The sequence below is a fragment of the Daldinia caldariorum genome (genome assembly GCF_022478825.1).
Source record: "Daldinia caldariorum strain CBS 122874 unplaced genomic scaffold F4812scaffold_32, whole genome shotgun sequence".
Classification (NCBI taxonomy): domain Eukaryota; kingdom Fungi; phylum Ascomycota; class Sordariomycetes; order Xylariales; family Hypoxylaceae; genus Daldinia; species Daldinia caldariorum.
Window position 1 is genome coordinate 147,616 of NW_025953068.1, and position 20,252 is coordinate 167,867.

Below are 20,252 nucleotides of genomic sequence, written 5' to 3' on the forward strand. Positions count from 1 at the left end.
CTGGATATGTAGTCCGAGAGAATCATCATATTACATCTATGCTCCGTCTATGATAGCACTATTCCATACTACCATGTGAATATGATAATCCTGCCTGAATGCGGCGTACACTCTCGTATCCTTTCGCTAATAAGCCTAGGCGATGAAAGATTCCATACATGCATTAGGTACATACTCGAGCCCGTTCCAGGTAAATCAACTCAATGGTATTGCGCCTTTCCAGTATAATCATGCGTCTAGAAAAAATACGCTCCAATGTGGCATGTCTCATATATACCTACAAATCCGTTATAAACAGTCGACGAGCATAATTATCGCCTGGCTACGATATGGCAGCATTACGGCTCTGCCCTAGCTCTCCCCGCCAGTAAGATCATATTTCGTAAGGTAAAGCTGGCGCCTTAAAAATCAAGTGCGGTTTCCGCTTGGCTAGATCGAGAATCGTTTCAGCGAATACGCCATTTGCCCCTATAGTTATGTTAGCAGACCTTACGACAACATAGTCTTCGGTATACGAGGGGTATTTTTGAAAAGCTTACAAGCAAACCAGCTTCCTAATAATTTTAGTTAGTAATGTATTCCAAAAGAATGGTACGCAGGAACTCACTTGTATAAGACGAGATAAAATTGACATCGACACTTTCATGGATTAGACCAAGTTTTCCCGATTTGAGAACCAAATCCAAGCATTCCGATATTTCTTCGTCGTCGTCAGACGTTTGGGCCTGGATGAGAAGACTCATTGGCCAAGCATTTGACAAGCCAATATGAGGACCTGCTGGATGTCAGTATGATGCTGAATATGGTTGGTTAGAAAAACTACTAGCCTCCAATGCCTTTGAACTCTCTTCCAGCGAGATAATAAGGGTTCGATCCTTTAGCAAGTAGCATACGTCGCGTATTTTGGTAAGTTTCGTCGCTTGCCTTCACAAAACCCATCAGAGGCAAAGCTAAGAGAGACGGGTAATTCGCGTCGTCCATTAGGATAGATGAGCCGTATCCGTCCACCTCGTATGCAAAGACCTCACCAAAATCCTTATGTTGCACGGTTCCGTGATCCCAGACTCCATCGTTGATAGTTTGACTCCACGTTTCAACAGTCTGCGCCAGAACGTTCTTGCCCACACTCTTAAGGACATTGGCAGTCCGTTTCAGTTCGACAGCTATCATTGCATTTGCGGGAATAAAAAAGCCCAATATGGTAGCATCGTCGCTTGGTCGAAACGCAGATCGTATAAGTCCGGTTCCATTGTTTAGAGGGTTTCCCACACCCTTGAGGCTCAGTGTCTCGGTCCCCGTGTTGGTATTACGGTTGAAGGTGTACTCATTACGGCGATATTGGCCTGTCTCGGAATCAAACGTCGGCTTTGATTGCTGCTCAAGGACGTTTAATAAAGTTTCCAACGCCAAGTACCAACGCGCCGTCAGATATTCGGTAGATCCCGTATGGTCATTGAAATCGTTGGAGAGGGCGAGAAAATGCGCGAGCGAGTCTAGTTCGTACTTGCACTCAAAGACAAACGAAGGTTCATACGCAGGATGTACAATGTCGTCTTGGCCATTATGCGACACGGGCAACCCGCTGATAGGCGGTGGCTGAAAGGCATTACAATATGGCGATTCTATGACATACTCGGATTGTGTATTGATTGCGCCTAAGATCAAGTCGTATATAGCCGGGTCCTTCTTCGCCAAGGGTTGATACGGGGAGAGTTGGTTGGTCGAATCTCTGAGCCATTCGGCAATGATATCTCCCGTGATGACGAAAGAATGCGGCCCTTCCCACTTTCCTTCATCATAGGAACCTCTCCAAGATTTCTTCTTGTTATCGTTACCTTTTGTGTGGAACTTGACGGTGGTATCTGTCGTGGACTGCGATAATTGTCTCTCGGTCAGTTGTATCAGTTCATCGGTTGCAGAGTCGTACAGGTACGACAATAGGATGATTATAAGTCAGACTAACAGGAAAGGCATTCTCGAATAGACGTGCTAGATCGGGATCTTTCATACGAGAAGTTACATCTTTTATGACTTGCTCAATAGCATCCGACTGAAAGGTGCGACATCGAGGGTCAGGTCTTTGGAAAGGTAGCTGGAGGGGACCATCGCTTAGAGGACGATGCGGATATGCCGAGTACTGTGTGTAATCGGGACAAGCTTCTTCATAATCGAATGTGTCTAAAGGGAGCTGTTCTTGACCGTAGGGTTGGCCATGGCTCGAAGCCAACGCAAAGGTCGAATATAAGGTCGCCAGCAACAAGCTTGCGCCTATTGAACCTATTGATCCCATTAAACCCATAGAACCAGTCATTAGTGTGGTGCGAGCTGCAACAGCTCTATACAAGTCATGAGGCGTTCATACGTTCATATGTTCATATGGAAAAAGGGAAGATGTAGGAGGTAGTTAGGTTGAACTAAGAAATTTATACGGAATGGGCGACTTTTTGAAATACCTAACGACGGGGACTTTAGAAGTCGGGTCGGAAACAAGTGCCGCTTTCTGCAGGGTCCTGCGGCGTTCCCTTACTAGGTACCTACCTTGGGTACCTAAGGTATTGTATTGTACCTAACAAAAAGAGACGTGCTGTCACTGATAGTTGTCCCATTGACTAAAACTTTAGTGGATAAAAGACCCCCGCAGGACCGCCAAGGTATTGTACGGAACTGGAAGCTCCCGTCGACCTTTCCACCTTCTGAACCTTCACCTTCCGACCCCGCTAACGTCATATTAAGCTCAATTAAAATAATTAGTAGTGTCTTATCAATTATCTTATCATCCTATCGCATCTCTTCTATACCTATTCTATACCTAGACCAGGTAATCAATTTTCTCAAGAGCTTTCTCAACTAATCGCGGCCTCAGATGTCCGCAGCAGAAACCATCACGTTTTTCCCCCCAACCTTGGTTCCTTAACTTTTTTCCCATTGAGTCACTGCGATGGCTCACGATGTTTCAATAATTACCTCATCGCGTCCTCCTTAACCGTCGCTACCCATATCTTCAACTAAAAATATCTTATTCGCTATGTTGGCTCTCCCGGTACGCGGCCTTATGGGCTCGCGTGTGTTCAACCGATCCGCCATCCGAACCATGGCCACGGCGCGGCGTCAAGCTTTCGAGACTATCCCATCTTCTCCAATTCGAGTTATGCGTACAGTTGACGCGGTCAGGAGATGGAGGAAACCCCAGTACCTCGACCACAGAATTGTTTCACTAGTACCTACAATGGGAGCTCTACACGAAGGTCATCTTGCTCTTATACGTAGCGCAGCCCGCGAAAGTCACCACGTCGTCGTCAGTATATACGTAAACCCGGCCCAGTTCGGTATCAAGGAGGACCTAGCTTCTTACCCCGTGACCTGGGAGTCGGATTGTAAAATCCTCGCCGAATTGGACCGTGAATTGGCCGACGACGGTGGGAATCTAGGTCGCATCAGCGCTGTTTTTGCACCAACTACTCCTGAGATGTATCCCTCGGGCTTTCCAGGCCAAGAAGTGAACTCGAAAGGGAGTTTTGTCGTCATAACGCCAGTAAGCGAGATTCTCGAGGGCCGCACACGACCAACTTTCTTCAGGGGTGTCGCCACCGTCTGCATGAAACTCTTTAACATCGTACAGCCCGAAAAGGTGTACTTTGGCCAAAAGGATGTCCAGCAGACCGCAGTGATCAAAAAAATGGTGAAAGATTTTATGGTGCCAACAGAAGTTGTTATTGGTCCTACTGTCCGGGAGTCCGACGGGCTTGCCCTAAGCTCTAGAAACGTTTACCTAGGCGAGAGACGACGTAAAATCGCCCCCGTGCTGTACCGTGCTTTGAAGGCTGCTGAGCAGCAGTACTTGAATGGAGCTCTGGATCGAAAGCAGCTCATGGACGCTGCTGATCATGTCATTACAACCGTTTTAAACGAGCAATTGGCGTTGCCACCCGAGAAGAGGGCGATGTTCGAGGTGGACTATCTCTCATTAGCAGATCCCGAATCCATGGAAGAATTGACTAAAATCGACCCAAAGAAGGGTGGTATACTGAGCGGTGCAATAAAGATGCTGCCGGTCGAATCACCACAACCAGGCGAAGATCTAGGGCATAGTGGAGGACCGGCAGTTCGTCTCATAGACAACATCATTTTGAAACCATCGACGGAAATCTAGAGTACTTCTTTTTTTTAATATACCCAGGCAGTCCAGGTCCATTAATGAACAAACAGCCCGCGTTAGAAAGTCCGAACCTCGATCGTTTGTCCCGTTCTCAAATAGCTGCAGCTATTTCTTAAGAGACTAGTTCCATTCAACTCTGCTATTACTGTTACTTTTTTTTCGTATTTTCTTCTTACTAACCTTTAATACTATTCGCCTATCCTGGCGCATTCATTAGAGGCAGGCAATTTGAATTTCCAAGGTTCAAGCGTGTCAAACTAAATAATGGGCAATTATTAACTTCAATACTTTTATAGCCTTCCAAGCTCTTGAATACCTACCTGTAACTATACTTTCTACTAAAAATCATTGCAGCAGAACACAAGTTGAAAGTTAAACATACCTGGCTGGGATTCCGTTGTAACCAGCGCATAGCTTCTCCACGTAAAGAGTTAAGTACTATAATACCACAGTAAGGGGAAGAGTTAGGTTAAAAAAAAGTTACCAATTTCCCGTCCCCCGTCCCCTGTCCCCGCAGAAAGAAGAAAAAAAAGGTTAGGCGATTCCCGTCCGGTCTTTTTAAATGGTTCGGACTTTCATAACTTGTTTCTCCCCCCTCCCCCCTATTATAACGTTGGAGATCTCCTAACTTGACCTCCAACTTATAACCGTAACTTCGTTCCAAATAACACACGAACAGACCTTTTTTTCAACTTATTAATAAAAAAGCGGGTTCAATTCATCGGTTCTCCCCCTGTCGATCGTTTTATTTTCATCTCACAGATAAACTAAACTTATATACTACGAGAAAAAAAGAACACGCGAGCGTAAACTTTCCAGATGCCGAACACGACGGCTATCTCCGCTCCGGGCAAGGTCCTCCTGGCCGGAGGCTTCTTAGTCCTAGACCGCCAGCACACAGGACTCGTATTTGGCTTGAGCGCCCGTATCAATGTCATTGCTCGGGAGATTGAGACCAGCAAAGGTGTTCAGCTCAGCGAGATCATTGTCGAGAGTCCTCAGTTCCTCGAGGCGCAATGGCGCTACGGGTACCATTTGGCCCCTGAGGATGGCGGTATCAAGCTAACTCAGCTGCAAGTGTAAGTCCTATCTCTTTCCCCAACCGCCTCTTTTTCCTCGACACTTCTATTCTATATATAACAATGCTGCGTTCGTGTTGGAATTATCCACTTTCATGTTTATATCACCATCCTAGTCTTATATTTACCTCATCATACAATAACCGTATACTAAGTACAAGTTAATCGAGCAGCGGGTCGGATATAATCCCCAATCACTTTGTCGAGGTTACGCTAGCCTATGCTCTCACTTATATTATCACGACTGGTCATGCCGGGTCCTTTAACCCTGTACAATTAACAATTCTCGCTGATAACGACTACTACTCACAATCTCATTCGCACTATCAGCACCTCCACTCGGGCCCGGCAGGCCGATTCGCCAAGTTTCCTACTAAGCTTAAGGATGCTCACAAGACCGGCCTCGGGTCATCCGCGGCCCTCGTCACTGCGCTCACGGCCGCCTTACTAACGCATTACCTTCCTCAATCCGTCTTCGACCTAAACTCGGCGGAAGGCAAGCGTACGCTGCACAACTTAGCCCAAGCCGCGCACTCCGCCGCCCAGGGAAAAATCGGCTCGGGCTTCGACGTCGCGGCCGCCGTCTACGGCAGCTGCGTATACCGTCGCTTCTCGCCCTCCCTCCTGCGCGACGTCCCCGACATCGGCGCGCCAGGCTTCGCCCCCGCACTCGCGGCGTGCGTGGCGCGCGAGTGGGACGCCGAGTTCCGCAAGGAAGACGCGCGCATGCCCCCGGGCGTCGCGCTGCGCATGTGCGACGTGGACTGCGGCAGCCAGACCGTCGGCCTGGTCAAGCAGGTCCTCAAGTGGCGCGAGCAGACGGACCCGTCCGGGGCCCAGGCGCTGTGGGCCAACCTGCAGGCGCGCAACGAGGCGCTCGGGGCGGCGCTCAGCAGCGACCGTAAGGACGCGATCCGGGGCGCGGTGGAGCAGGTCAGGGCGCTGGTGCGCGAGATGAGCGCGGCGAGCGGCGCGGCGATCGAGCCGCAGAGCCAGACGGCGCTGCTGGACGGGCTGGCGGGCGTCAAGGGCGTGTACGAGGGGGTGGCGCCGGGGGCGGGCGGGTACGACGCGCTGGCGCTGCTGGTCAGGGACGACGCGGAGACGGAGGGGAGGATCAAGGAGTTTTTGCAGAAGTGGAGCGAGGAGAAGGATGTCCAGGTGAGGCTGCTGGGGGTTAAGGGGGAGATGGAGGGCGTGAGGAGGGAGGGGTTGGAGCAGTATGGTGGGTGGTTGGGACTTGTTTGATGATTTGAAGATATGAGAGACAGAGAGACAGCGAGAGGGGGAGAGAGAGAGCAGGGAAAGAGGTTAATGGCGTATAGTGATTAGGAGAGGATAATAATAAGGAAGGAAAAAAAAAAGAGATAATGAGAGAGGTTTAGAGATGATATGATGGGATTTAGAAACGGTGGAAGGAAGCCTCGGAGATTGAAAGTAATAGATGCGTTGTCTCAGTTTAAAATCGTTAACTATAGAATAAAACAGGTACCTGTTATGCGAGTCCTAGGTGAGTTCTGATATCGTATTAGCTTACCTACCTACCTAAACACTAATATGTACATGTTGACGTATACATATTTCCGATCTGCTTCCGAGAAGTAATACTTATGTGATAAGTCTAGTTAGACCGCATGAAGTACGGTTTACTTGTAATACGACTACAAATGTTCCTCCCGTCGCGCCAAAGACTGCCGGTGTGGTGATGCGGGTGACATCTAGGATGTGTGTCTTCGGCGAGACGACGCGAGGCCGATTGTTCGAGTCCCACACGGGATTCACATAGGCCTCGAACCTTTTTTTTTCTCTCTTTTTCTTCTTCCCCCTTGCCTCTCCTCCACTTATAAGGAGGAATGGAAGGGGCTACGAAGACTCGTAGCTGATGCTTCTGATACAACTAGGTGAATGGACTGTTTAGGAGACGACGTTAAAACGATCTTAACCGCAAGAGCCTCTTTTATAATTCCTACCAGGCCCTTGTGTGTTTACAGTTAGATCCATTAACCTGATGCCCTGCGTATTTGTCCTCACATGAATCTAGCAGTACGAGTTGGCAATATATATCCGGTATCACAGCATCTCGAGTTCGGTAGACCTAACGGTAAGAAGCTGCTGTGCTTGAGTTACGAGGCGAGGCGAGCCAAGTCGAGTCACCCTCTGTGTGCCGTCCTACAGAACCTAGCGTCGAACAAATTTCCTGTCAAGGGTATGTAGCCCCTGGCACACGCTCTACGCTCTACGCTGCGTTGTTCATAGGTCGGTTCACCGAGGAAACCTCCTTCGGTCTCGCAGAATTTCATATATTCATGTTACGTATTGGGCATGCCAGTGCATCAACGAGAACAACGACAGTAGTAACATTTTCCTCTCCAACGCCACCTGCCGAAAGACCCGCCCCCTAAATTTAACCGCCGCCGATGATGATGATGATGATGCAGGGGAATCGATAAATCAGCCAGTGAATTAATATCCGTCTCCTTTCCCAGAAGCCTGACGCCTAGATCGATGATGACGAATGGAATTGCTTATGAGAAAAGAACAGGAACAAAAATAGGAAAAAAAAAAGAAGATAGAAGCAAAATAAATGGAAAAGGCAGAAAGTCTAATGCAGCACACTTGGTATCCTACACGCCCCAAGCCCCCTGTACCAGGTATGTTGCCGTGCTCCGTTGTTCGTGAAATTCGTTCGTCGGGTGAGTAACTCGCCTGTTGCTATCTGTGATATATGTCGAGAAAGCTAAGGAGTCCCGCGTGTGGGTGGTAGTATTGAAGAGCTCCGTTTGCTAAGGTGACCTTTATATAAGCCAACTTATATAAGCATTTGTGCTCTTCTTACTGCGGGGGGCGAATGGTAAACTCCATAGCGAAAACCTGATGATGACTGTTTCCTACATTTCCAAAAGGTGACTTTGTGGTGTGGGGAAGAGAAGAGATTCTTCTGCTTAGGGATCTCTAAATGAGGTTCTCAACAGGCGAGATAGGTGTACTTGGGGTAACCTAGAGAAATCATTAGTCACTACGCTCCGATACAAAAACCACATCGGGACCAAGTAGAGCTCTCCAACTCACCTTCAGCGTAGGCGGCACGGGATGCAGGGAGGATGGCGGAGCCGGAGCTTTGCGCGGAGTGCCGATGGAAGACGGATCGGCGGCTGGAAAGCGGGATGCGGCTGCTTGCTCCTTCAGAATAGCGATCCTACATGTTTCCAAAAATACATTAGCCAAGGCTTTTGGGCTTTTTCGTAGCTTACCCGGTAGGATTGTGCCGATGTAAGAAGAAAAAGGCCTCCCCTTCCCCATAGCTGATTGGGTATTATATTGACGGAACGGGGAAAAGAGAGGAAGGACAAAAAGAGAAAAAGAAGAGAAAGAGAAGGAAGAGCTTACTCATCTTCTGACACACCCGGTAATGAGAGCGTCTCGTGCTTGAAGTTGAAAGGCGCCGACTGTAAGAATGACCATGTTAGTAAATATTAATAACGATGATGATGAAAAGGTCAAAGTATTATTATTATTAGAATGGACCTAAATATGAGGCGTTTCGGATGCCCAGAATAGGAAAACCCACGGTATATGACAGGGTAGATCAGATGAGATCAGATCAGATGAGATAGACGAGATAGACAAGATAGACGAGAAAAGACAAAGAACCGAACTTACAATCTGGAGAGCCGGCTTTTCGGGAACCGACTTAGAAGATTTGCCGCCGATAAGCTTCTGCAGTCTTGCCATAAAGGCGTAAAAACCACCGATGCAGCTCGCCATTGTTTCAGTTTCTATTTTTTTTTCTTTACTTTGTTGGACGGTAGTATAGAGGTTGTTGGTATTTCCAAGGAATTCTTGTTTTATATATCCCGACAACGAAATAAACAAGATAAGACAAGACAAAATAAGACAGAGAGAGATAGAGAGAGAAATGTTGTGTATGTGTTGTTGCGTGTGCGACGGTAGAAGAAGTTGGCAGCTGGCCTTGCACAAAGGAGTCAGGATGTAAGAAATTGTTGGCAGTCCAGGCGGCAAAAGCTAAATTACCAAAATGGATGGATGCCCTGGCGACGCGACCCAAGGATACGAGATCTATGCCTAGCGACAAGACGTTAGGCTTCCAGGGTAATATAGTGACGGATCCGAGAATTTCGGTAGCGAGAACTCTTTTTTTCTCTTTTGATTTTTATATAGAGAAAAATAGGGTTAAAGCGTTGGGAAGCGATGCGATGCAATGTGATGCGGCAGCAGAGGTCGAGTTTATGTATTGGTTGATTGATTCAGCGATTCCCCCTCAATGCGTGCATACTAGAGATGCAGACACAGACGCAGATACGAAACAAGAACGTAGATGGGTTGTATGTACGTTCCAACGTAGAAGAGTCATGCAAAAGCAACTGGGCGTTGTAGGTGTAAGTGTAAAGTGGTAATTGCAAGTGTGTAAGTGTGTGTGTATAAGTATATGTGTATGTGGGTGTACCAGGTCAGGCACCCAACTCTATTAGAGTAGCCGATGATTGATCAACAATCATGCAAGCAAGCAAGGCAAGGGTGGAAGAGAGCAAGAGGACCAAATGGTAGTTGAATTTTCAAAGAACAAGGAACAGATTAGAGAAGAAAAAAAAAAAAAAAAAAGAGCGGATCCCCTTTGCTAAAAAGGATCAACAAGCGTTGATTCTTTAGGTAGTCGGCGTTATCTTTTTTTTTCTTGAATACCTGCCCTATACGTATGCGGTATGCGGTATGCAGTATATGGTACCTTATGGTATATGGCATATACCTGAGCAAGTATAGGTGTCAGGGTGTATAAATCTTATGCTAGGTACGTAAGGCAGGATGGGTGAATGAATGAATGGCGCGGCGAAGGATGATGACGATTACGAAGAACGATAACACAATCGCCTAGGTCCGAGCGACACAAGTCTTTTCTTCTCTTTTTATTTTCGTTCTTCTTACGAACAAAGCTGAATTTAAAACAAGTGAAAAAAGTTGGTGGTGAGATCGGTGGCTGTAAGTCAGACAAGAGAGCGGGGAGGGAAGCGAAAGCTGAACAGAGAAATGCTGCAAGTCAACCCCCGAATGGACGCAGGACTTTTTACAGGGGAAAAAAAAAAGAGTGTTATGCCAGCTACGGTTTAGCTGAACGAGCTGAGTAGTATACCTGTAATAGTGGTAAGAATTGGTTTGACAGGCGGGCAAGAAAGGAGCGGCGAAAATGCGAGTCTAGCTCTTTAGTCTGGAGAAGCCGAATCTGGTCTTATCAAGCAAGGCGCAATAGCAAGCAAAGTGGTAATAAGAGGTAAGCTTAATTCGAACTAAGGGGAAAGAAACGAATAATAACTGGATATCACAAAGGAACGAACGCTGTGCTGCGTATTGCAGGGGACTCGGGGTTTTTAAAAAAATAAAAATAAAAAAAGACAAGGAGGGACGAACGGCGATAAAAACGAAAGACAAAAAATAAAAAGTTACAAATTCAATAATACCTACATACAACACGAAAAAAAAAAAGCAGTCAGTTTAAAATGATGAATAACAACTAGTAATTATGCAAATAAGTTCGAATTGATAGATATGGAGAAAAATGATAATAGTTAATAGCATCGCATCGCATCGTCAGTCTGGTTCAGTGGTCAGTCAAATTAAAAGTTGGCACGCCCCGGAATGTGGCATTTCTCTAGTGACAAGGGTGTAGGTTGTTCTTTTCCAAAACAGGGGATAGTCCGCCAATGCCAAGCTAGGGGTCCCTCTCAAAGTTACTTTCAAAGTTAAGTGATAGGATTGGACCATGTTTACGATTCGTAGCAGCGATGGAATGGCTCCAGAATGTTTCGAAACACCGGGCTTTTTTTGAATTTTGATACACAGCCCATCAGCGTTCGCATACCTTGCATACCTTGCATAATAATCGACCCCGGTCCGAGGATACGTGAAACAGGGAACATCCAGATTTGCCAAAACGGAATAGCTTCACACTTTCAATTCCCCGTGTGTCCGTTGTGTCCGTTGTGTTGTACTTATGTATCATACAATACATTGTTACATACGTCTAAGCACCCCCAAGGAAAATAAATGGCGTATTCATTCCAGAACGATTCTCTAAACCCCGACTTTTACTACGTTAGGTACCTAGGTACGTAATAATATAACCAATGTATTGAATTGCATTTTCTATTCTATCTTTTTACTTTTATATTTACATTTATATTTAATTTTTTTTTTACTTTGGATAGTCCTTCAGATGGAAGCTCTTTAGCTTCACGAATTGGTCGAACCCGAATCTACTTAGAGTCACGCCCTTACCCGAGTTTTTCCATCCCGTCCACGCCAGATCCTACGGTTAATCATGTTAGTTAGCATGCCCACAGCTGATCAAATTCGCATAAAGAAACTTACAGGGCTGGGGTAGTCTGCACGGTTGACAAAGACGGTTCCCGCCTCAACTTGCTCCGCCAACTCATAGCCCCTGGTCGTATCCTTGGTCCATATACTGGCTGTAAGCCCAAATTGGCTGTCATTCATCAGCGCCACAGCCTCTTCATCCGACTTGACTCTCATGACGGAAATAACTGGTCCGAACGTCTCTTCCGTCATCACTGTCATGCTGTGGTTGACGTCAACGAGGAGAGTGGGCTTCACAAAGTTTCCTTTCTGTGGGAGACTAGAGAACGTGGGGTTCTCCGGTGTTGCATCTTTTGCGCCTTTGCTTAGAGCATCCTGGATATGAGACTCGATAGTCTCTTTAGATTTCTTCGAGATGACCGGTCCAATCTGGGTCTCTTTATCGAGAGGATCACCGACCTTGTAGTCCTTCAGAACCTTTTGCACAGACTCGATGAACGCATTGTAAATCTTCTCGTCGACGTAAACACGTTCGATAGCGCAGCAGCTCTGTCCAGAATTAAAAATCGAGCCATCGACGATCTCAGCAGCTGCCCAGTCTAGATCTACGTCCCCCCTCACGTATGCCGGGTCTTTGCCGCCGAGCTCTAGGCCAACGTTGACGATGCGATCGGCGGCAGCCTTTTGCACCGCCAAGCCTCCTGCAACCGAGCCGGTAAAGCAGATGAGAGGAATCTTGGGATCCCGTACCAAGGTCTCCATGATCATCGGCGACCCGCAGTGGAAATACTGCAAGACACCAGCAGGTAGACCCGCCTCGGCAAAGGCCTTGGCGACCTGCTCTACTATCGTGGGTGTTTGCGGGGAAGGCTTAAGAATGACAGTATTACCAGCAAGTAAAGCCGGGATGAGTGAGTTTACTAGGATCAGGTAAGGGTACTAAGAGAAAAGAAAAATATCAGCTGGATTCTGGATTATATATAGGGAAGTCTGTTCGGATTGTCTCACGTTCCAGGCGAAGATTATAAGGACAGGGCCGACAGGGACCTTCCGAATGAATCGTTTGAAGCCCTTCTCGGGTTCACCATCGGTGTCCTTCAGCGTATCTTCACTGATCTTGACGAGGTAATTTGCGCGTTTAACGGCCGTCGCGACTGATGTAGAGTTAGCCTACATGGCTCCTTAAGAACTACGAACTTTACGAAGGGGCAGGGGAGTAGAATAAGCTTTACTTTCAGCGCCTGTATAAGCGATCGGTCGTCCCATTTGGACAGTAAGTTCTTGGGCGAGGTCGTCCTTTTTCTTCTCCAGTAGCTGCAATGCTTTCTTAACTATGGCCTGGCGATCTTTCAAGGAGGTCTGTCGCCAGCTTTGGAACTTCTCTACAGCAATCTTTGGAATCTCTTCCAACTCAACTGGTGTGACGCCATTGCGAGTCAATATCGGCTCGTTTGTAGTGGGCGAGATGGTTGTAAGTACTTCGACAGACATTGCGCCGGTACGATACGTTATAACAAGAGATGGACTTGGTAGTATGTAATATTTATTAATAGGTAGGTAGGATTGATTATATTATTCTGAACCTAAAGATTGAACAATTACTTGGAGAACAAAACGTCACTGATGGAAAGATAATAGTGGGGGATCAGCAACCCCTCAAAATGCACCGATAACTGAATATAACTCCACTTATGCATTTACAATTCTTGAACTTCTACATAGTAAACTATCGATCTTATCAGGCGGTCTTATCGGGAACTCTCCATTTTATTTTTATTTTCTTTGGATCAACTCAACTCTTTGCTAGCAACCAAACATCAGCTAACAATAAGTCGACCTCCAATTGCCCTCCGAAAACTAGGCTATAGGACTGTACATACAACAGAAGATTAAAAAAATATTTTTCAACAAAACAAGATGCCCCCGGAGAAAAGGAATAAATTCTTGGACGTAGACGAGAGCGAAGACGACGAGAGCCAGGGCTATAATTCCGAGGCCGAAGAGCTTCAAAAAGGTGGTCGGACCGCAAAGCGTCGCAAAATAAATGACGACGACGACGCTTCCAGCGACGACGAAGACGACAATAACGACGACGTCAGTGTGGGAGAGGAGTCCGAACACGAAGATGCCAAAAAGCAAGAAACTTCGCGACGCGACGACATCTCGGATGCGAAAGCAAAAGCAAACGCAAACCGAGACAAGCCGTCCAAGTCCAAGATCGATGCGCTGCTGCCAGAACTACCAGACGTCTCGCGCCCCCTGACGAAGAAGAACCTGGTAGCCACCGACGCGGCGATCAAGCGGTCCGGGCTGGTGTACCTCTCGCGCGTGCCGCCGTTCATGAAGCCCGCGAAGCTGCGGTCGCTGCTGGAGCCGTACGGGAAGATCAACCGGATATTCCTGACGCCGGAGGACCCGCAGGAGCGGGCGCGGCGGGTGCGGCAGGGGGGCAACAAGAAGCACATGTACACGGACGGGTGGGTGGAGTTCGTGCGCAAGGAGGACGCGAAGAAGGCGGTGGACCTGCTGAACGCGCGCACCATCGGCGGCAAGAAGAACTCGTACTACCGCGACGACCTCTGGAGCCTGCTGTACCTCAAGGGCTTCAAGTGGCACAACCTCACCGAGCAGATCAACGCCGAGACCGCCGAGCGCACGAGCCGCATGCGCGCCGAGATCAGCAAGTCCACCAAGGAGAACAAGGAGTTCGTCCGGAACGTCGAGAGGGCCAAGATGCTGGACGGCATGCAGGCGAAGGCGGCGGCGAAGAAGAAGAGGAGTAAGGAAGTGGAAGCGGAAGCGGAAGAGGACGGGAAAGGGAAAGGAGGAGACGGTGCTGGATTTGCTGCGAAGGGTGGTTCGGAGGGTAAGAGCTTGCGGAAGTTCAAGCAAGCGTCCGTGGCTAAAAAAGGGGTGGTGGATAAAGCTCCTGAGGAGGCTAAACGTGTATTGAGCAAACTTTTTTAAATCTGTGAATAATGATACCCGATATTTTACATATTACTGGCATTGAAATGATACGATATGGTTATGGCTATTATGCTATTTGCTGGGATTGACACATGTAAAAAAAACACCACAAAGCTCAGAGCGTACTCACAAATTTGAATGCTAATGCTGGAACCGGATCCGTCTAATTTTAGGTAGGTAGCCGACTTTTAGTAATGAAGAGTAAATACGTCCACTTCTTAGACCAAACGATATATAGGTACTGATTCAACCTACGACTTTAAATAAATTTCGTGGCATCTATCGACCAATCGTACTTTGCAAAATTTTATATAAATCATTAGCCTACCTCATGTAGGTAGGTCTCTAACTACCTCCCACTAGATATAAAGGGGGTCCAACTTGCCCTTTACCTTGGGTTGTCTGCCCTTAGTAGGCTTACAATATGACCTCCATGGCCCGACTCCAGACGCCTACTGCTATTTCGTTTCGTCCGCCCTTTCTCAGGAATCCCCCTCGACATACATGACATGTTTACCTACATCCCGTCATACGACGCCAATAGGGTTTATTTCATTCAACATCAAGCTTCGTTGCATATGCGTGTGCGTACAAGTACCTAGTACACGTCTTTACCTCCTCCCTTCTGAACACTGGCGTGAGAAGGTGAGGACGAACACAAATTAAATCGCAGCTCACCCTAGTCCTTAGACCTCCTCTATAGCGCAGTTGGGATGTAACACATATACGACCTTCTGCGAGGGTGCGGGTGCGGATGCGCCATCTGCGGCAGCGGCCTGGTCGCCATCCTCGGCTAGGCCCTCACCGCGGACCGCCATCAGAATGTTGTCCTATTTTAATTTCGTTAGCATCGAGTCAACTAGCAAAACCATATCGAGAATAGATGTCGAACGTGGAAATGGTGAGGAATAAAAAGACTTACTTTGACCATCTTCTTCAGCACCATCTTCGCGACGCCCATTTCCCGGTGGTAATCCTCCTCACCCTCCAGCTCGCTTTCTTTCTGCTCGAGGTACCATTCTATAAGTGCATCGCCATCTACACCTTCGCCGGACCCGGACACTTCATCCTCGTTCACCCGCGATACGATCAGGTTCACCATGCTGATGTACTTCTCGTACGTGATCGCCGTCTTCTTCTTCGCCGGTGCCGCAGAGCTAGGTTCCCTACTACCTTGTGCATCTGCATTCTCGCCGTCGTTCATGGGCGAGTCACCCTCCTCATCCTGGTCCTGAGCGGCTGCTGAAGAAGCGCGCGTAGCTTGGTCCGCGGCAGCAACAAGCGTTGCCGAGTCCTCGGGTGTCTCGTTTTCGTCTTCATCCATCTCAACATCATCGTGTTCAACCGATATGATACTCTGTCGGAGGAGATTAAATGCCTCATCTACAAAATCGGGTGTAATTTCCTCGATACAGTTCGCTTTAGCGATGGCCTCAGACAACCGAATCAAGGACTCGAGCTGACGGACAGTAATACGGTAGCTGTTCTTGCCGATGCCACCTTGGGCATCATCCGCACGCAGCTCCTTATACTTTTCGACGAGGCGCTCCTTAGCCTCGGGCGTGAACTCGGGTCGGAATGTCCGCGCGAACCGGATATACCTCTGTAAGCATTCGGTGCTGAATTCTGGTTCGATAGCGTCATCACGTAGAGCGTGAATGCCCACAATATGTTCTGCCAAATGACGATCCACGGTCTCGTTGCACTCGTCAAGAATTACGAAGAAGAGATCGAAACGAGACATGATAGGAGCTGACATGTTGATGTTGGCTCGCAACGTAGTCTTGCGGTTATATCGTCCACCAACCGGATTAGCAGCAGCGAGAATAGACGTCCTTGCATTAAGGGTTGCTTGAATACCGGCTTTAGCAATAGAGATTGTTTGCTGTTCCATAGCTTCGTGGATAGCAACTTGATCGGCGATGTCCATCTTGTCGAACTCGTCGATGCAGCAAATACCGTTATCAGCCAGCATGAGAGCACCAGCCTCAATGGTGAATTCGCCCGTCTCTTCATCCTTAACCACTGCAGCTGTAAGACCAGCAGCTGAGGAAGCTTTGCCGGACGTGTAGACTGCACGTGGTGCGAAGGAACAGATATACTTCAAGAATTGAGATTTAGAAGTAGATGGGTCACCAACAATACAGATATTGATATCACCTCGAAGGGCCATTCCTTCAGCTGTTGTCTTGTGGACACCAGACATCAACTGTAGGAGAAGACCTTTCTTGACGATCTCGTGGCCATATACTGTAGGCGCGAGCGACTGGACAAGGCGGTGATAGATATGGTCACTATGGACCATCTCACGGAGCTCGTCGATCTCGCTAGGTGTCATAGAGTTCAACACGGCGGTCTGCGCTTCTTCGACTGTTTCAGCCGTGTCGGCAGATGTCTGGGTTAAAGAGTTAATGATATCGTGGACTTGGCGCGAGGCGGATTGGCCGGGCGTAGACGTATCAGGGGTAACCATATTGGCTAGGAAAGCCAGTCGGTAGGTCAGGTCGCGAACACCTAGGGATTTCAGACCTGAGACTCCACTACCACCGACGTCGTTGCCTCGAGGCGCATTCCGGTCATCTCGAATCGCCGTAGGCCGAACTCCCGGAAGACCTAACTGACTTATATCAGGTACCACGATCAAGGCACCAGTAAAAATACATTTCTCGCCTGCCTTAGCACGATCCACCATTTCGCCTCGTAGAATAACGTCCATCGTCCGCGGCATACTTCCCGTAGGAATTTCCGAACTGTTCTCCTGAATGCGGACCTTCTGCCAATCAACAAAAGTACTTTGTCGGATATCGAGTTGCCAAGCTAGACGGTTTCCGCACTGAATATTAGGACATTGTGTAGGCTCGGTATATCGGAACGTCTGCTCAACATTTGGAACCACTGAACGGCACGTCTCGCAATTGAAGGTTGCAAGGAACAGTTCTGGTCGGACCTCAGAGGTACGTGTGACAGTTCCAGATATAGAAAGGAGCTGGCCAATGTTCTTAGCACGTAAACTTCGGACACGAGAGACGAGAGGGAGATTATAGAATGCGATGGCGAACAGTTTATCGGTTTGTTGGTTCGCTGTCTTGTTGCCCTGCGCGTCGGATTGGCTTCCAGAGCCAATATTGCTTGCGCCCGACGTAGTCTGATTACTGGAAGTCGTAGCTTGTCGATGCTCACGGAAATACTGTGGTTCGTACTTGGCGATCATATTATGGAGGGCGTTGGTGAGGAAGGGGAGGAATCGGTAGTATTGAGTATTGATGGCATTAGCCAGACCGCCATTTTGATAGCTAGCGACGTGATTATAGTTGACGTAAAAAGTCGATAGTTGGTAAATTCTCATTCCGTGGATCTGGGCGACGTAGAATTTGTCTGTAGTAACGGCACTCGACGTCGGAGCACCTGATGATACAGGGTCGTCGACGAATCTAATCCTTCCGTTAACTATACGCGACCTAGTTATATAAACACTAACTATCGCAAAGATAAGACATACTCTTCTATGAAGTTTTCAAAGTGCTCTTGGACAGTAATACCGATCCTATCCTCTACTCGAGGGACAGTAGCAGGATCTCGTTGTCTTGACCGACCGGGAATCTGGTCATCGGCAAAGCCCTCAGCTTCATCGTCGCTAGGAGCGGCTAAGCTTTCGGAGGGAGGCCCTCGAGGTCGTGCCGAGGAGCCTCTGTTGAACTGTCTGGGTCTGGGAGTCGCAGCAGCTCTCGACGGAGCATCAGACATGAGCATTCCGGCGTCACTAGAGGCCGCCATTTTGAAGGTATATGATCCGCACTGAAACTAGGAAATTGTGTGGATTTCGGTGTTTTCGGTGTTGTCGGTGTTGGGGAGGGAGGGGGGATATCGGGATTGGTATTATCAAAATTAAGAGTTGTCCGCCTTGATAGAAAAATTAAAGGAGTAGAGGGGCAGAAAATGGGGACCAAGACGCGTCGCGAATTAGAATTTAGGAGACGCGACTTTGAGGATGAGCCAATTAAATCACGTAGCATTAAAGTGCTTGCAGATGCCAAGCCTTTTCATTATGGCAATAAATCATATGAATAATTTATGCATGTATCTAGTCTAAAACTAGTACAATTAGGTACCTAGTGGAATAACCAAAAAACAGGTAGCAAGAAACTTTTACTCTTATCAACAACCGCAACCTAAAAAAAAAAATACGAAGATGAAGTTCCAAGTTCACATTTAAACCACCTTCTTATTTACGTAACTGCATAATAAATTACAAGTGTACTTTTTCTTTATATAGTATTTGCTTCCAGTTCTTTCTCTAACAACTTCAGGGTGCCATAATCAAATACATTATATCCAAAACCTGGTACGATCTCTTTCAACCCAGCCCAGAACTCATCCCATATATACGCAGTATAATGAGCTCAACTCCGCGGTGACCTTGAAATCATGGCGCAAGAGTTGTCCTCCAATTGGAAGAAGTTACAGGAAAAGATCAAGGCAGAATCTACCACGGCTTCTTCATCCTCAGTGTCAAAAGCCGTAGCTAAAAGGAAAGCTGAGGACGTGCCACCGTCCAAATCTCAGCAAAAACGGCCGAGGTTACAGAAGCCTCCTCATAAGTCTTCTCGTAAGCCCACTCATACACCTCTGCAGAAGAAACCAATGGGCGTCGCCCAGTCTTCTACCATCGCCAAAGGCACACCAACAACTATTACCCCTTCACTCGCTCTCTGGGCCGAAGATAATGATGTCTCGCCAGAAGACTTAGCTGAGGCTTACAACCTTGGTGTCAAAAACAATTCCTCCCTCGTGGCCGCTCAGCCGCCTCGCGTCAACGAAGGGCTAGCGCCTGGAGTTGAGGTGGGCAAGTACATCGCGATAGACTGTGAGATGGTCGGCGTAGGACCCGAAGGGCGGGATTCCGTGCTAGCGCGTGTCAGCGTGGTCGATTTTCATGGTCGGCAGGTATACGACTCATTCGTGCGGCCGCGCGAAACCGTGACCGACTGGAGAACTCACATTACGGGCCTGACACCCCGTATACTATTACCCGTCGCGCGCAGCTTCGACGAGGTGCAGGAAGCTGTCGCGACACTCATGCGCGGCCGCATCGTCGTCGGCCACGATATACGGCACGACTTGGCCGTGCTGCAGCTGAGCCACCCGCCAGGACAGATCCGGGATACGGCGAGGTTCGTCGGGTATAAACAATACGGGCACGGACCTAAGCCGGCCCTCAGAGTATTAGCGCGCGAGGTATTAGGTGTTGAAATACAGACGGGTCACCACTCGAGCATTGAAGACGCGAGAGTTGCCATGCTGCTCTTCCGGAAGCGGAAGTCCGACTTCGACGTCCAGCACGCGGGTAAGTACGGATTACCTGCGGAGAAGACGATAGCGAACGACAAGGTAGGTGTAGATGGCAGGAATGGTGCTGGTGATAAGGGCCAAGAAGCGAAGTCGAAGAAAGGAAAGGGGAAGAAGAAAAAGAAGAAACATTGATAGGGGTACAATAGGAGAAATGAAAAGAACGTGTGCTCTCAAATCGCATTTTATTAGTGTTTCACTCTTTTAACCTATAGTAGTCTCATTAATAACTGCTATCCTCTGATTTTATACTTGTTAGCGTCATTGGCATTCGACGAAGTCATGTTAACATATCTCTCTATATGTATATCCGTCTAGAAAACACAACGCTAATACTCCTTAATCCAAACCTAGATTTAGATCGTATTGTATGA

At 47.9% G+C, this 20,252-nt stretch overlaps 8 protein-coding genes across 8 annotated transcripts; 4 read left to right on the plus strand and 4 right to left on the minus strand.

Annotated features, from left to right (window-relative positions):
* Positions 1–57: 57 nt before the first annotated feature.
* On the minus strand, positions 58–2,429 carry F4812DRAFT_290396 (glycoside hydrolase family 125 protein). Its single transcript, XM_047931138.1, has 6 exons — positions 1,964–2,429; positions 828–1,872; positions 608–775; positions 540–554; positions 176–468; positions 58–120 (listed from the first exon to the last, which is right to left on the minus strand). The coding sequence occupies exons 1-5, from the start codon at positions 2,309–2,311 to the stop codon at positions 374–376; spliced, it is 1,671 nt and encodes a 556-aa protein (XP_047785353.1). The 5' UTR covers positions 2,312–2,429; the 3' UTR covers positions 58–120; positions 176–373.
* A 367-nt stretch (positions 2,430–2,796) lies between these two features.
* Positions 2,797–4,506, plus strand: F4812DRAFT_290480 (pantoate-beta-alanine ligase). Its single transcript, XM_047931140.1, has one exon. It carries the CDS (start codon positions 3,026–3,028, stop codon positions 4,148–4,150), a length of 1,125 nt encoding a protein of 374 aa, XP_047785354.1. The 5' UTR covers positions 2,797–3,025; the 3' UTR covers positions 4,151–4,506.
* Positions 4,507–4,705: 199 nt separating this feature from the next.
* F4812DRAFT_448304 (Phosphomevalonate kinase) lies at positions 4,706–6,813 on the plus strand. The gene is made up of 2 exons (XM_047935848.1): positions 4,706–5,235; positions 5,409–6,813. The coding sequence occupies exons 1-2, from the start codon at positions 4,976–4,978 to the stop codon at positions 6,481–6,483; spliced, it is 1,335 nt and encodes a 444-aa protein (XP_047785355.1). The 5' UTR covers positions 4,706–4,975; the 3' UTR covers positions 6,484–6,813.
* A 1,183-nt stretch (positions 6,814–7,996) lies between these two features.
* On the minus strand, positions 7,997–9,137 carry F4812DRAFT_290508 (uncharacterized protein). Its single transcript, XM_047931141.1, has 5 exons — positions 8,896–9,137; positions 8,623–8,681; positions 8,305–8,431; positions 8,128–8,232; positions 7,997–8,018 (listed from the first exon to the last, which is right to left on the minus strand). The coding sequence occupies exons 1-4, from the start codon at positions 8,998–9,000 to the stop codon at positions 8,188–8,190; spliced, it is 336 nt and encodes a 111-aa protein (XP_047785356.1). The 5' UTR covers positions 9,001–9,137; the 3' UTR covers positions 7,997–8,018; positions 8,128–8,187.
* Positions 9,138–11,357: 2,220 nt separating this feature from the next.
* F4812DRAFT_448313 (aldehyde dehydrogenase) lies at positions 11,358–13,154 on the minus strand. The gene is made up of 4 exons (XM_047935849.1): positions 12,795–13,154; positions 12,571–12,716; positions 11,617–12,501; positions 11,358–11,554 (listed from the first exon to the last, which is right to left on the minus strand). The coding sequence occupies exons 1-4, from the start codon at positions 13,051–13,053 to the stop codon at positions 11,441–11,443; spliced, it is 1,404 nt and encodes a 467-aa protein (XP_047785357.1). The 5' UTR covers positions 13,054–13,154; the 3' UTR covers positions 11,358–11,440.
* A 197-nt stretch (positions 13,155–13,351) lies between these two features.
* On the plus strand, positions 13,352–14,595 carry F4812DRAFT_290627 (uncharacterized protein). Its single transcript, XM_047931142.1, has one exon. It carries the CDS (start codon positions 13,480–13,482, stop codon positions 14,527–14,529), a length of 1,050 nt encoding a protein of 349 aa, XP_047785358.1. The 5' UTR covers positions 13,352–13,479; the 3' UTR covers positions 14,530–14,595.
* A 613-nt stretch (positions 14,596–15,208) lies between these two features.
* Positions 15,209–18,454, minus strand: F4812DRAFT_290631 (MCM-domain-containing protein). The gene is made up of 3 exons (XM_047931143.1): positions 18,032–18,454; positions 15,455–17,963; positions 15,209–15,362 (listed from the first exon to the last, which is right to left on the minus strand). Exons 1-3 carry the CDS (start codon positions 18,304–18,306, stop codon positions 15,219–15,221), a joined length of 2,928 nt encoding a protein of 975 aa, XP_047785359.1. The 5' UTR covers positions 18,307–18,454; the 3' UTR covers positions 15,209–15,218.
* Positions 18,455–18,663: 209 nt separating this feature from the next.
* On the plus strand, positions 18,664–20,242 carry F4812DRAFT_448319 (ribonuclease H-like domain-containing protein). The gene has a single exon (XM_047935850.1). The coding sequence runs from the start codon at positions 18,958–18,960 to the stop codon at positions 20,011–20,013; it is 1,056 nt and encodes a 351-aa protein (XP_047785360.1). The 5' UTR covers positions 18,664–18,957; the 3' UTR covers positions 20,014–20,242.
* Positions 20,243–20,252: the final 10 nt, after the last annotated feature.